Raw genomic sequence first — 14,152 nt, forward strand, 5'->3', positions numbered from 1 at the left:
AGTGTGTGAGATCAGGCGAAGGACTATGTGTTCAGTGGCCTAAATGATGCTCTTCTGATGAGGAGGACCATGGATCTGGGCTTCCCTGTGGCTAAAAGGAAAGGTCAGAGGGAATATCAGGACAGCAGCTATAGGAACTCAACAGAGTTCAGAGTGCAAACAAGAGATGGAGATGGAAGGGCCTGGCAGGGTGGCAGCCCCCATGGAAAAGAGAGGAAAGACCAGACGAGGTAGCATCAGCTGTTGAGTAAACAAATGAGGAAGAGAAAAAATAGTGGAAGACTGAGCTATAATCTTAGGTAAAGAGTATAAGGAAGAAGTACACATAAGAGCCTCAGATGTGATTACCTCTGTACCCTAAGCTTGAAGGCCAGGGAATTGGCATGCTAGTCTCCACTTGCTGAACGGCAGTTTTCTTGTGATAATCTTCTGTTTCAGGACACTTAAGGCATTAATCTTGCTACAGACCAGACACTCATGCTTGCTGGCAGCTAAGACCTCACCTTCCAGCTTGGGAGGGTTCTTCATTCCAATGGAAGCATCCAAACCCAGCTCTGAAGATAAAACCACAGGCAACAGGAGCCCTTGTTTTGCATGATCTTACTATGACTTACTCCCCCACCCAGGAGGGACATCAAGTAAGGAAAGTGTCCAGGAACAAGAAAGGCCATCTGAAAGTCTGTGGTGAGTGGAAACCAATGGAGACATTTTTATATTTGCTTTTTGTTGATCTTCCTAACACTACCCAGTACTGGTAAGACTACCACAGGGCAAACATGTCCCCAAATGCCAAAAAAAAAAAAAAAGTCAAGAAAAATAAAACTGATAAAAAAAAAAAAAAAGAAAGAAAAAGTTCCGGGCTTCCCTGGTGGCGCAGTGGTTGAGAGTCCGCCTGCCGATGCAGGGGACACAGGTTCGTGCCCCGGTCCGGGAAGATCCCACATGCCGCTGAGCGGCTGGGCCAGTGAGCCATGCCCACTGAGCCTGCGCGTCTGGAGCGGGTGCTCCGCAACAGGAGAGGCCACAGCAGTGAGAGGCCCGCATACCACAAAAACAAACAAACAAAGAAAAAAAAAAGAAAATCTGAGCAGAGGTGGATCCCAAGGAGAAGAAAACTGAGGACATGGCCATGGAGATGAGCGAAGATTATGAACTAAATGGAGTGGCATAAAATAGATCAGTACACCTCATGGGTGAGGGTGGCCCTTTATTTTAAAAAGAGGGGAAAAAAGGAAAATAACCTGGATATGAAAACTAAACTGGAGGCTGAGTTGTGTGGCCAGGGTTTACACTGCTACAGAATGTTACTAATACACTGTTACTGAGAGCACCTAGCAGGGGAAAATTGACTTGAGGGTGGATGTTGAAAGGAGAGGAAAATACTGGCCAACCTACCTTTCTGAGGAAGCAAGGGAACATGGGTCCCAGAGAAAGTGGGGATCAAAAAAGTGCTCTACCTCAGAGGAAACAACACATGTGCAATCATTTTGTAAGTGTTAAAGCACCAGAAAGACACAATGGTTAGATGTTATATATTCATAGTTGTTATCAAACCATTTTTACTGATCAGGCTTTCTGGACATCATGTTGCTTAATATTCCCAACAAACATGGAATGGGGATATAATTTTTCAAGAGTTCAGATGAGGGATGTGAGATGTGAATACCTAAGGAGATAAATAACTTGGCCCAGTGAAACAATCAGGAGTTTGCAAACCCAGGGCCTGAGGCAGAGCTGGTCCTAAATCCCAGGCTCTTGCTCACCTCACTCTGGTAGAGCATCACAGATTTCAACCAGACCTACTACAGAGGGAGTGGGAAAGGCCCCATTGCCCCCTCCACCCTCAACCCTGAGACAACTAGAGCTTCCTAATCCCCTTTTATTTTTTACCTAGGAAGAGTGGTCCTTGGCTTCCAGAATCGGGGTTGGCAGTAAAGCCCCAGATGGTGGAGGAAAGACCGAGTGTGGCTTTGCTGTGCCCACAATTGAAATGCTGGTCCAGCTGCAGTTGCAGATAATTGGTCATGTGGGTGCTTTTCTGCAGCTGTGCTTGTGAAGTTTGTACCCCTGGGCCTTGGAAACTCAAAGGCCTTTGGTGACAGTCCTCCCAGGTGTCACCTGAAAGGAAACGAGGGTTCAGTAGGACCAATCCAAGTTTTCCTGAGCTAATCCCTCCCAGAACACCCATTTCTGATGTCCCTGCCTATGAGTGAAACCACCCAATAACCCAGACAATAAAGGCAGACATCACGTACATGAAGGAGATGTCATTTTTATGGCTGTGCCTGGGCATGCTGAGATGGCAGCTGCTAGGCTGCAGCATCCTTGAAATGAAAAATCACCCACTTGAATCTAGAGGGCTTTGGATGGCATATGAGGTCACGCCTATTATTCAGCCATTAGCCTTAGTCCTGTAGCCTAGAGAGAAGGCTCTAAACAGGCCTCAAGGTATGGGGGAGAGAGTTGTTGATATCTACCCACAAGAATAAAAGAAAAGGGGAAGAAGTATGGCCTAAAGCCTTCAGGTACCAACAGAAAAAGGAATTGAGAATCTACAGTATATGGACCAAGTTAATAGAATGTTTCACAGTTCTGGAACCTTTCGAACTTCCTTACATTTAACTTTTGTCTACCTTTCCACTCACCCATACATGTGTACATTCTATTACCATATGGGGCGGAGTGGGGACGGATGGTATTAGCAGATAGAAGTAGTGTAGTAGAGGCCTGAATCCCTCATTGGAAGCTTAGGTACAGAAGTGCTGCAGAATCAGAATTTGTGTTTCTTTAGATTGATGATACAGTGCACACTCCTTATGTTACACACCCCTCCAGTGGGGTCTGGAAAGTGCTCCTAATCAAATATTTTGATATTTCTCCTGTGAAATGAACATATATTCTCAGAACGTGGGCTAACCAAAGGTATGAAGTACCCTCCTCCAGTCCAGGTCAGGCTCAGGTGGAGTCATGGCCCACAGGACCTGCTGCACATTGCTGTGGCCCCCCCCCCACCTCCCCCCATACATCTTCATCCTCAGCGAGGTTTGTTGAACTGTTTCCTTAAAGTGTCTCTCATATATCTGTTACCACTTAGTCTTCCAGAGAGCATCCATGTCTGACTCTCATCAGTGATTCATCCAATCTCCTTCTAACTGCTTTCTCTGATTCTGTCCTCTCCACACTACCAAAGGTCACCTGTCTTATTACCCCCAAATCCTGTTTCATCACATGCTCCTCGGCTTGTGGAAATTCATCCTCCCTCCTCTACTACACAGACTCTAAACTCCTCACCTGCCTTTGTACTCCTCCTGCCTTCTGCCCCTCTTTCTTCTGCAACATCACTTCCCACAACTCCCTTCTACAAATCCTCCTGGACGCGGCTGGCCCCTCCCTGACCCCAGCCCTGTACCAGGAGCTTCTCTGAGCTTCCAGGGCCTTTTCCACAAGCACTTCTCTCAGCCCAGCGTGCCCTTCCTATTTCTCCCAGGCAGAGTTCATTAATCATTAATCATCAATTTTAGGACACTTAATCAGATTTTATGATAATTCACATTGGGCTGAAGGGTAAAACCTCTTAAATTAATAAATCTGGTGGGTGAAAGAACTGTCAAAACCTGGTATCCCCACTCTCCAATGTGATTTTGAATCAATGTCTAGGATTGTTTTTAATTCTCACTGAGTAATTTCATCATGTAATTTTATTTGTCTACCTATGCTTGGAATATTCTTTGCATTTGCATGGGAAAAGGACAAAACATTTCATCAAACATCGACAGTACTGACCAATATTATTACTGTGTGGGGAAGCCTCCAATACAAGGTCAAGTTGTAATTGAAAAATCTAGTGTTTGTATGGTTTCTACAGGGTTTCTCCTCGTACAGAGAGGATGGGGCAGACCCGACAACCTGTGCCCATGCTGCTGCATCCCAGCTAGCCACACTGTCCTCAGGTTATCATCAGAACGCAGACACAGGTGGATCTGTGTACTATTTACATGTTCCATTCATTCCTCTCAGCCCATCTGGGGGGGAATTTGGCCTTTCCTGGCCCGTGGTGAGTGATGGCCTGGCAGGGCTGTGCCATATCACACACATCTCACTTCTGAGACGTGTCTGAGATTGGAATGAGGCACTTGTGTAAGGCGTACAGGAGTCTGACAGACGATGGCCGATAGAACCAGCCAAATCACATTCATCCAGTGAGTCCTGCTGGACTTCATTCTCTTCTACCGCCAGCAGCTCCAGACTGAGCTTTGTGGGGTTGGGAGGACTGATGATTAAACAGCAAATATTCGTGAACACGGAGTCCTGGTGGGTTTTGATGGGAGGGTTAAGGGACCGGTCATGTTATGGGTTTGGTGTGCGTTGTGTTGGAGGGTTTCAACCGAGGAGGTCACTAGATGAATCTGGACCAGCCATCTCGGTCCTTGTAATATTAAGCCAAGAATTGCAGACGAACACTTCGGGCGTAAGTTCAAAGCAAAGTTTACTTAAAGCATAGACACACTCTCGGAGAGAGCGCAGACTGGCTTCTGCAAAGTGAAACCAGCCCAGCTATAGGGGCGCGGGGTGTTTATAAGCGCTTTGAACCTAAGGGTAGGAGTTGGGTTAAGATCCAGTGACAAGGTCTCGTCACGTGAGTGACAGGTTATATTGCGCATGCTTTTACCCATAATTCCATGTTTTTACCCAAATTCGCTAAGAAAAGCCCATGGCGGGGAGGGAGGGGATTGAAACCACATGTAAATTCTATTATAATGATGACATAATGAAGTTGGGATTATCTCCGGTTATGCTTGGCTCAAACTGCGCCTGCGTGCCTCGGGGAATTCCCCTTCGGCCAGGTGCTTCCTGCTGCTTCAGGACGTGCTGACCGCAACCTGTCCCTCAGCCCCTCCTTGTTTGGCTCACACATCCTGAGTCTCCACCTCCGCCTTCCCCTGCTGCTCATCTGTAGCTAGCTGTCTAACAGTCACAGAAAAGAAATGGGAAGTCCCCATAAAGGGAGGTATAACAATCCTCTCCTATCTGGGGCCGGTGGGTGCTTGCAAAGGGAAACGGAGAGAGAGGGAGGGGGAGAAAGTGAGCATGACGTGCTCTGAGCACTGATCAGAAACGAGCCCAGGAGGAAGGAGACTGAACTACCCCAGGACACAGCAGTCACATCACACACGCCTTCAGAAACCATAAAGGCAGCTTCAACTATAGCATAAGTTTTTGGTGAAATTTACATGTAGCAGCCAAGTGAATAGGCTCTAGCAGCCTAATGGGCTCCTAGAAGTTCTGTGTTTTCAAGGCCAATTTCTCTAATACTGAGATGTGACACGAATTTTTTTCTCGTTCCTTTCCTTGCCATCAAATACCTGCCAGTGTGGTAAGGCCAAACAGACAGAGGCAGATATGCATCTCATGCTGGTTTTAATAGAAAGGAGAGAACCGGAGACTGCAAGAAATCGGGTGGCTGATTAGTACCCCTGCATCAACTGACTGTAGGTTACTATAATTGAGAGGGATTCATAAAGGGGCCTATACAAGTACCACAGTGAAAACAGACAACATTATTAAAAGGGACACTTTGTGGTTGTCAGAATGGAAGAAATAGGCATATTCAGCACTTTCAGATTTCCGTGCATCTGAGATGACCAGATGTCACCACTGAATTAAGACCCATGTTTCTTCATAGTTACCTAGAACAGATAAGGTCTTGGTCTTCCTCTTCCTCAAGAACAGTATGATTTCCTACAGATAAATTCAGACAGGGAACAAAAAATTTCACAATTTGTATGGAAACACAAAAGACCCCGAATAGCCAAAGCAATCTTGAGAACGAAAAACGGAGCTGGAGGAATCAGGCTCCCTGACTTCAGACTATACTACAAAGCTACAGTAATCAAGACAGTATGGTACTGGCACAAAAACAGAAAGATAGATCAATGGAACAGGATAGAAAGCCCAGAGATAAACCCATGCACATATGGTCACCTTATCTTTGATAAAGGAGGCAGGACTGTACAGTGGAGAAAGGACAGCCTCTTCAATAAGTGGTGCTGGGAAAACTGGACAGGTACATGTAAAAGTATGAGATTAGAACACTCCCTAACACCATATACAAAAATAAGCTCAACATGTATTAAAGACCTAAATGTAAGACCAGAAACTATCAAACTCTTAGAGGAAAACCTAGGCAGAACCCTCTATGACAAATCACAGCAAGATCCTTTTTGACCCACCTCCTAGAGAAATGGAAAGAAAAATAAACAAATGGGACCTAATGAAACTTCAAAGCTTTTGTGCAGCAAAGGAAACCATAAACAAGACCAAAAGACAACCCTAGAATGGGAAAAAATATTTGCAAATGAAGCAACTGAAAAAGGATTAATCTCCAAAATTTATAAGCAGCTCAATAACAAAAAAACAAACAACCCAATCCAAAACTGGGCAGAAGACCTAAATAGACATTTCTCCAAAGAAGATATACAGATTGCCAACAAACACATGAAAGAATGCTCAACATCACTAATCATTAGAGAAATGCAAATCAAAACTACAATGAGATACCATCTCACACCAGTCAGAATGGCCATCATCAAAAAATCTAGAAACAATAAATGCTGGAGAGGATGTGGAGAAAAGGGAACACTTTTGCACTGCTGGTGGGAATGTGAATTGGTACAGCCACTATGGAGAACAGTATGGAGGTTCCTTAAACAACTATAAATAGAATTACCATATGACCCAGCAATCCCACTACTGGGTATATACCCTGAGAAAACCATAGTTCAGAAAGAGTCATGTACCAAAATGTTCATTGCAGCTCTATTTACAATAGCCAGGAGATGGAAACAACCTAAGTGCCCATCATCGGATGAATGGATAAAGAAGATGTGGCACATGTATACAATGGAATATTACTCAGCCATAAAAAGAAACGAAATTGAGTTATTTGTAGTGAGGTGGATGGACCTAGAGTCTGTCATACAGAGTGAAGTAAGTCAGAAAGAGAAAGACAAATACCGTATGCTAACACATATATATGGCATATAAGAAAAAAAATGTCATGAAGAACCTAGGGGTAAGACAGGAATAAAGACACAGACCTACTAGAGAACGGACTTGAGGATATGGGGAGGGGGAAGAGTAAGCTGTGACAAAGTGAGAGAGTGGCATGGACATATATACACTACCAAACGTAAAATAGGTAGCTAGTGGGAAGCAGCCGTATAGCACAGGGAGATCAGCTCGGTGCTTTGTGACCGCCTGGAGGGGTGGGATAGGGAGGGTGGGAGGGAGGGAGACACAAGAGGGAAGAGATATGGGAACATATGTATATGTATAACTGATTCACTTTGTTATAAAGCAGAAACTAACACACCATTGTAAAGCAATTATACTCCAATAAAGATGTAAAAAAAAAAAAAAATTCAGATCGGGCCAGAAACACTAAGCAGATCATCCTGTGTATGATAATAATCCAGTATCCAATACTACCATGGGGACAAAAACATCACCAGTGGGACGATAGGATATTTTAAGAAGAATATTCCAGGAGGCCTCAGGTTGTGTCTTATGTAGCTGCCTTGGTTTGCTTTCCTGAGCCATCAGCCAAGATCTCCCTGACCTGGTAGATCCTCACCACAGTACCCTCTTCCAAGTCTGAGTAAAAAGTTAAACACATCTTTTCCCCACAGATTCTGGGGAATAGCTCACCTGCATTCCAACAGAATAGTGTAATATTCAGGCTTTTATCATCATACACTGGCTGGTTTAGCAGAATGATGGATGGAATCTACAAAACCTTGAATCAAAATGAATGTTTGGGCTTCCCAGGGTGGTGCAGTGGTTGAGAGTCCGCCTGCCGATGCAGGGGACATGGGTTTGTCCCCTGGTCCGGGAAGATCCTACATGCCGCGGAGCGGCTAGGCCCGTAAGCCATGGCCGCTGAGCCTGCGCGTCCGGAGCCTGTGGCCGCTGAGTCTGCGCGTCCAGAGCCTGTGCTCCGCAACGGGAGAGGCCACAACAGTGAGAGGCCCGCGTACCGCAAAAAAAAAAAAAGAATGTTTGTTGCTACACTGAATCTTTGGCCATTCATGGGGTAGGGAAATTCCAGGGCTCTGCCTTGGTTCATGGAAACATACAAACAAGGTGATGGTAGAGGTCTTCGTGTCCTGGTGTTCAGATGACTGCTTCACTAAGACAGCCAACTTAGAGGAGACAGACACTGGGGATGACAGAAGTGACACCAGTGAAACAACAAATCCAAAGATGGAATTAAGGCTGTCAACGTCTCTGGAAAGGCACAGAAATTCAAGGGACATTTTTTGGGTAAGAAAATGGGAGGCTGGTATGTAAGAAGAGACATTTCATGGAAATCAGGAAAAAAGACGGTCATCCCTGTGCACTTGCACACCTGCAAGTGAGTGAGTTTGTCACACCTGCCTTGGATCCATTATCTAACTTGGCGCCTGACCCATAGGCTTGGCCTGGATGAAGAACAGAGCACAGCTCCCTGACCCCCCTGATGTCTGTGCTTAAAACTCTGTCATAGAGCCTGATTCAAATCACTATGTCTACAGAGCTTGTACACAGGGATGATACATCTCAGCACTGCCTGAGGCGTGGGATACAAAGAATACAGAGTCTACCTGGGAGTCCAGTTGGAGTTTTATCACACTGATAAAGAATACTCAATGGTTACATCCCAAGCATAAGAGACACCCGCTTCCTCAAATGAGAAGAAGGCAGCACTTGTATAAGGCCAGGAGGAGTCTGACAGACCAGGAAGAATTGAGTAAATCAAACAGTATTCATCCAGTGAGTCCCGTGGGACACCATTCTCTACCATCTGTGGCAGCTCCCTGCTGAGCCTGGTGGGGAGGCAGGACTGAAGATTAACCCAAGAGGGATCAGCAATCGTAGAGTCCTACCTGGTTCTGATGGCGTGTTTAAGGGAGTGGTGAAGCAAGCCAAGGGCCTGATCCTTTAAAGAGGGAAAAACTCCCTTTTGTGTGTGGGACAGAGTGTGTTTTTTCACAGGGGCAGGAGATAGAAAGGACACTAGGTGCTCAGTGCTCTGGCCAAATAACAAGCTGATGAAGAAAGAGACTGAATTATCTCTGGATGGTACAGTCATGACTCACAACATATAGAGTCACGTACCAGTGGCTTTCACCCTTTCATTTACGTTGCATTGAGTGTCACATGGAACGGGCAAGTGCATACAGCTTTTGGGACATTCTGGTGTCCCAGAAATCTCATGCCATCGAGGCCTCTCTAAATACTGTGGCATGATATAGTAATATTATGGTCTATTTACATTTCTTGCTATGACATACATGCCAACATGCTAACGCCAAACAGGCAGAAAACAGATATGCATCTCACTCCATAAACCACACTGGAGATAACGAGTGAGTGCCAAAAAATTACTCTGACTTAGTTTACCTGGGTCAACTGGCTTGGGTTATAAACTTGAAAAGTTAATAAGAAATGGGAAACAATATAAGTACCACAATGAAAGCAGAAAACATTACAAAAAATGATAATTCGTGGTTGGGAAAATTGATGATACAATATATTCAGCACTTTCTGCTTTTCCCTGGACCAGAGACCTGCAGATGTCATCACTGTATTAACGGCCCACAAATATTCAAAATCACCTTGTGGCAATAGCTACTGGTCCTTGAAGGTCATTGTGATCAGTTTGGTTTTCTACAAATAAATTAACAGGACAGTTACATCAGGCAAAACCCCTTCACAAATGCCCAATCCTGTGCCAGTCTTCACAGTGTGATAACAGGCTATTGTGAGAGAAATAGCCCAGGAGGCCCCAAAGAGAGCCTCATAAGAAGGCACTGGGTTTCCTTCTTGAGCCACTGGACAAATTTCCTTGATATGACAGGTCATCCTCAGAGTATCCTATGTCCCGAGTCTGTGCAAATGGCTAAACAAATCCTTTTCCCCACAGATCCTGGGGAAATACCCAGCTGCCATCCTAGAGCGTTGCTGTAATAGTCAGGCTTTTCTATCTGAAATGCTGTTTGTTAATGGGTTAGATGAATTATACATTGAGATTAGATGGGAGTGGAATCTACACACCATCAAGTCAAAAGAATCTTCAGGGACTTCCCTGGTGGCACAGTGGTTAAGAATCTGCCTGCCAATGCAGGGGACACGGGTTCGAGCCCTGGTCCGGGAAGATCCCACATGCCACGGAGCAGCTAAGCCCGTGTGCCACAACTACTGAGCCTGCACTCTAGAGCCCGCAAGCCACAACTACTGAGCCCTCATGCCAGAACTACTGAAGCCCGTGCACCTAGAGCCCATGCTCTGCAACAAGAGAAGCCACCGCAGTGAGAAGCCTGCGCACCACAACGAAGAGTAGCCCCTGCTCACCGTGACTAGAGAAAACCCGCACGCAGCAACAAAGGTACAACACAGCCAATAAATAAATAAATAAATTTATAAAAGCAAAAAAAAAAAAAAGAATCTTCAAAGCTACAAAGAAACAATGGCCATTCATCAGCTTGGGAAGTTCCAGGGCCCTGCCTTGCTTCAGAGAAATGTACCAAGTGTGACAGTGGGGCTTATATTTTGGTTTCAGAAGACTCTGGACAAGATAACACAAATGAAAGGAGGTAGACTGTGGGTTAACAGAAATGAATCAATGTAGTGACATCTCCAAAGATAGAAACAAGACTGCCATCAGACTCAGACACGTAAGGGAACTCAGGGACATTGCTCAGGAATGAAAATTAGAGAATTTCATGTGATATAAGACATTCATTCAAAATTAGGAGGCCTCAAAGTTACTTCCTGTTCCACAATGTACATGTGAGTCTGGCAGGACTGCCTTCGTTCCAGTGATTTGCCACAGGGACAAACAAGACTAGGAACTGAGAAAAGTTCACTAACTTGTAGAATGTCTTATTTTAAATGCAATTGTATAGTCTGGTTCAAACCAGGCTTCAATATGTAAGCATACAGTCTATCTAAGCAGATTAATTCTCTGAGTATACTAACAAAGATAATGGAGATTACCTGGGAGACCAGTTGAAATTTCATCCTCTTTAGCATGGGAGCAACCACAGGCTCCATCCAGAGCAGACCCCACTTTCTCCTCATCAAATGCAAATTTTTCATCACTGTAAGGCTGGTAGCAGTTAGAACCTTCCTGAGGAGTTGAAGGAGCCAAAACACATTCATCTTGGGATTCCTGGAGCACTTCCTTCTTTCCAACATCCTGTAGGTTCACGCTGTGTCAGGTGGCAAAGGGAAGACAGAAGATTAAACTAAGAGGAGCAGACAGCATGCTGTCCTAGCTGGTGTTGATGGGAGGCATAGGGAGTGGACACAGAAAGCAAAGGGGAAGTCCTCTTAAAGAAGGAAATAATTATCCTCCTGTATGTGAAGTGGAGTGTGGCTTCCATGGGTTGGGAGAGGGAAAGAGAAGCAGATGCTCTGGCCACACAACCAGCTGTTGAGGGAGGAGACTGAACTCTCCCTGCATGCTATAGTCATGAGCCCCAGCACACACAGACTAAGACAGTGGTTCCAACTTGTTTGCATATATTGTGTTGATCTGTATATGCAGTGCCCAAGTGAATACAGCTTTTGAGGAATTATAGACTCTAGATATTCTGCCTTCAGGAACTATTTTCTCAATATTTTGTTATAATATGAATTTCTTCTGGTTTCTTCACTTGCTATCAAATATTTACCAACATGCTGATGCCAAACAGGCACAAGGCGATATGAATCTCACCTGCTGTTAACCACACAGGAGAGAACACTTGATTACAGGAACTGCCAAGTTTGGCTATTTCACCAGGGTCAACTCACTGTACGTTACTATACCTGAAGGATTAATAAATTGAAACCCACACAACTACCGCAATAAAAATAGACAACGTTGTGAAAAGGGATATTTGACTGTTGACTGAATGGATGAAAGAGTTACATTTAGTAATTCTGTTTTTCCCTGGATTTGAGGTCTCCTGTTGTCACCACTGACATTCACAGCCCACAAATCTTCAGAATTACCTGGGGGATACTGGCTCTTGTCCATCCACTTGCTTATGATCATTTTGATTGTCTAGCAAGAAATTCAGAGACAGTGGGTCACAATAAGCAAATCACGTCTCACACATACCTACTCAGTGAACACACCACAAGGACATGAATATTCTCAGTGCGAGAACATAATACATTAGCAGAGACATTCCAGGACACTTAAGTCTTAGAATTAGACTGGACCCCAGACCCATCAGGGAAATTCTCTTATTGATCTGGTAGAGTGCTCTCCCAACATCCTTTGTTCTGAGCCTGTATAAATAGTTAATGATATATTTTCCCCAGTGATCCTAGAAAATGAGCTGAGTTATTTTCTAGAATTGTTTCTACAATATTGGTTAGTCCCATCAGATTATGTGGTTGCTGATGGTTTAGAGGAATTTATACTTGAGACTAGAGTGATGGATGAATTGTATAAACCCTCAAACCAAAAAAGAATCTTTGGTGCGACACAGAAACCATCCCCATTCAAAGCTGAGGGACTGCCAGAGCCCAGCCTTGCTTCATGGAAACATCCAAACAAGGCAATGGTACAGCTGTGTCTGTCCTGGTTTTCAGATGACTGCTTAGCTAACAGTTAGAAGCCAACATAGAGAAGATGGAGACTGGGACTGAGAGCAGTGAAACCAGGGAAACAACCTCTCCTGATGTATATGCAAGTCTGCCGTTGTGTCTGGATAAGGATAGAAAGGCCAGGGACATTGTACAAAAAAACAAAAATTAGGTCATTGCAGGTGACAAGACACATTTGATCCAAACTAGGTCTGACAAACACCTCCTGTAGATTTCCACCCAAGGTGGAAGAGAGTTTGTCACACCTGATTTGGGTCCAAATGCCTGACACTGGTGCCAGGGTGACAAAGCCATGACTGGGGCCTAGAAAGGGATAAAGGCTCCCTGAGCCACCTGATGTCTGTGTTTCATAATAGATCCTTTTCCCTGATTTAAGCAAGATGTGTCTATAGGGACTACCTTCAGAGATGACCTTCCTCAGTCTACACAGGTGTGGGGAACAAATATGGAGGCTACTTGGGAGATCAGTTGGAATTTCATCCTCTTTAGCATGGGAGCAACCACAGGCTCCATCCGGAGCAGGGTCCACTTCTGATTCATCAAATGCAAATTTGCCATCACTGTAAGGCTGGTTGCAGTCAGAACTTCCTTGGAGAATTGAAGGAGTCAAAACACATTCATCCTGGGATTCCTGAGGCACTTCCTTCTTTTCAACCTCCTGCAGCTCCACGCTGTGCCAGGTGGGAGAGGGATGACAGAAAATTAAACAAAGAGGATCCGACCCCAAGCTGCCCTGCCTGGTTTTGATGGGAGGCATCGGGAGTGGCAGAGAAACCAAAAGGGCAGTCCCCTTAAAGAGGGAAGGAACTATCCTCCCGTACGTGAGGTGGAGTGTGGCTGCCATGGGGCAGGAGAGGGAGACCAGCAGGTGCTCCGTGCACTGGCCACACAACGTCTGATGAGGAGTGAGACTCAACCATCCCAGTATGGTACCTTCAGGAACATGAAACACAAAAGAACTTCCATACCAGATGCTACCCCCGTGGTCCTAAGTCATGTTCAATTTAAGATAAAGTAGTCAAGTGAATACGGCTATTAAGGCATTATAGACTCCCAGAGATATTATGCCTTCTTTTTAGGAATAGAAAGGCCTCCGAGGCCTCTTTCTCTTACTACTGTCACATGACAACCAATTTTTTTTCTAGATAGTTGTCCTGATGCTTAATTTTTCTGGTTACTTCTCTACTAATTCCTTTGCTAGGTACCTTCCTCCCACGGACCTAAAACAACTGTGTAGGAGTAGATATTTATCTCACCTTGGAGTTCCTTTAGGAGAGAATAGATATTCTCTGTGTGTGCAGGAAATCCTAAGGGTGGTGCATTCACCTTGGCTCGTACATACAAGTAGCACGGAGACAACAGACGACCAAGTTAACACGGCCATTTCCACGTGGGTTGAGTGAAGTAAATCAATACAGTCTGCAGTTCTGCTTCTCCTTGCGTCTGGCATCTGTGACTCTCTTGACCTCACTGTTCTTTCTGTGACCCTGTCCATAATTTACCTACCCAT

At 44.9% G+C, this 14,152-nt stretch overlaps 1 protein-coding gene across 1 annotated transcript; it reads right to left on the minus strand.

Annotated features, from left to right (window-relative positions):
* Nucleotides 1-1,992: 1,992 nt before the first annotated feature.
* On the minus strand, nucleotides 1,993-14,152 carry LOC307196815 (putative NBPF family member NBPF7; the record flags this gene model as incomplete). Its single annotated transcript, XM_079942167.1, has 6 exons — nucleotides 1,993-2,118; nucleotides 5,688-5,739; nucleotides 11,038-11,252; nucleotides 12,040-12,091; nucleotides 13,899-13,949; nucleotides 14,149-14,152. The coding sequence occupies 6 exons, from the start codon at nucleotides 14,150-14,152 to the stop codon at nucleotides 2,115-2,117; spliced, it is 378 nt and encodes a 125-aa protein (XP_079798293.1). The 3' UTR covers nucleotides 1,993-2,114.

This window comes from Stenella coeruleoalba (assembly GCF_951394435.1).
Source record: "Stenella coeruleoalba genome assembly, chromosome: 1".
NCBI lineage: Eukaryota > Metazoa > Chordata > Mammalia > Artiodactyla > Delphinidae > Stenella > Stenella coeruleoalba.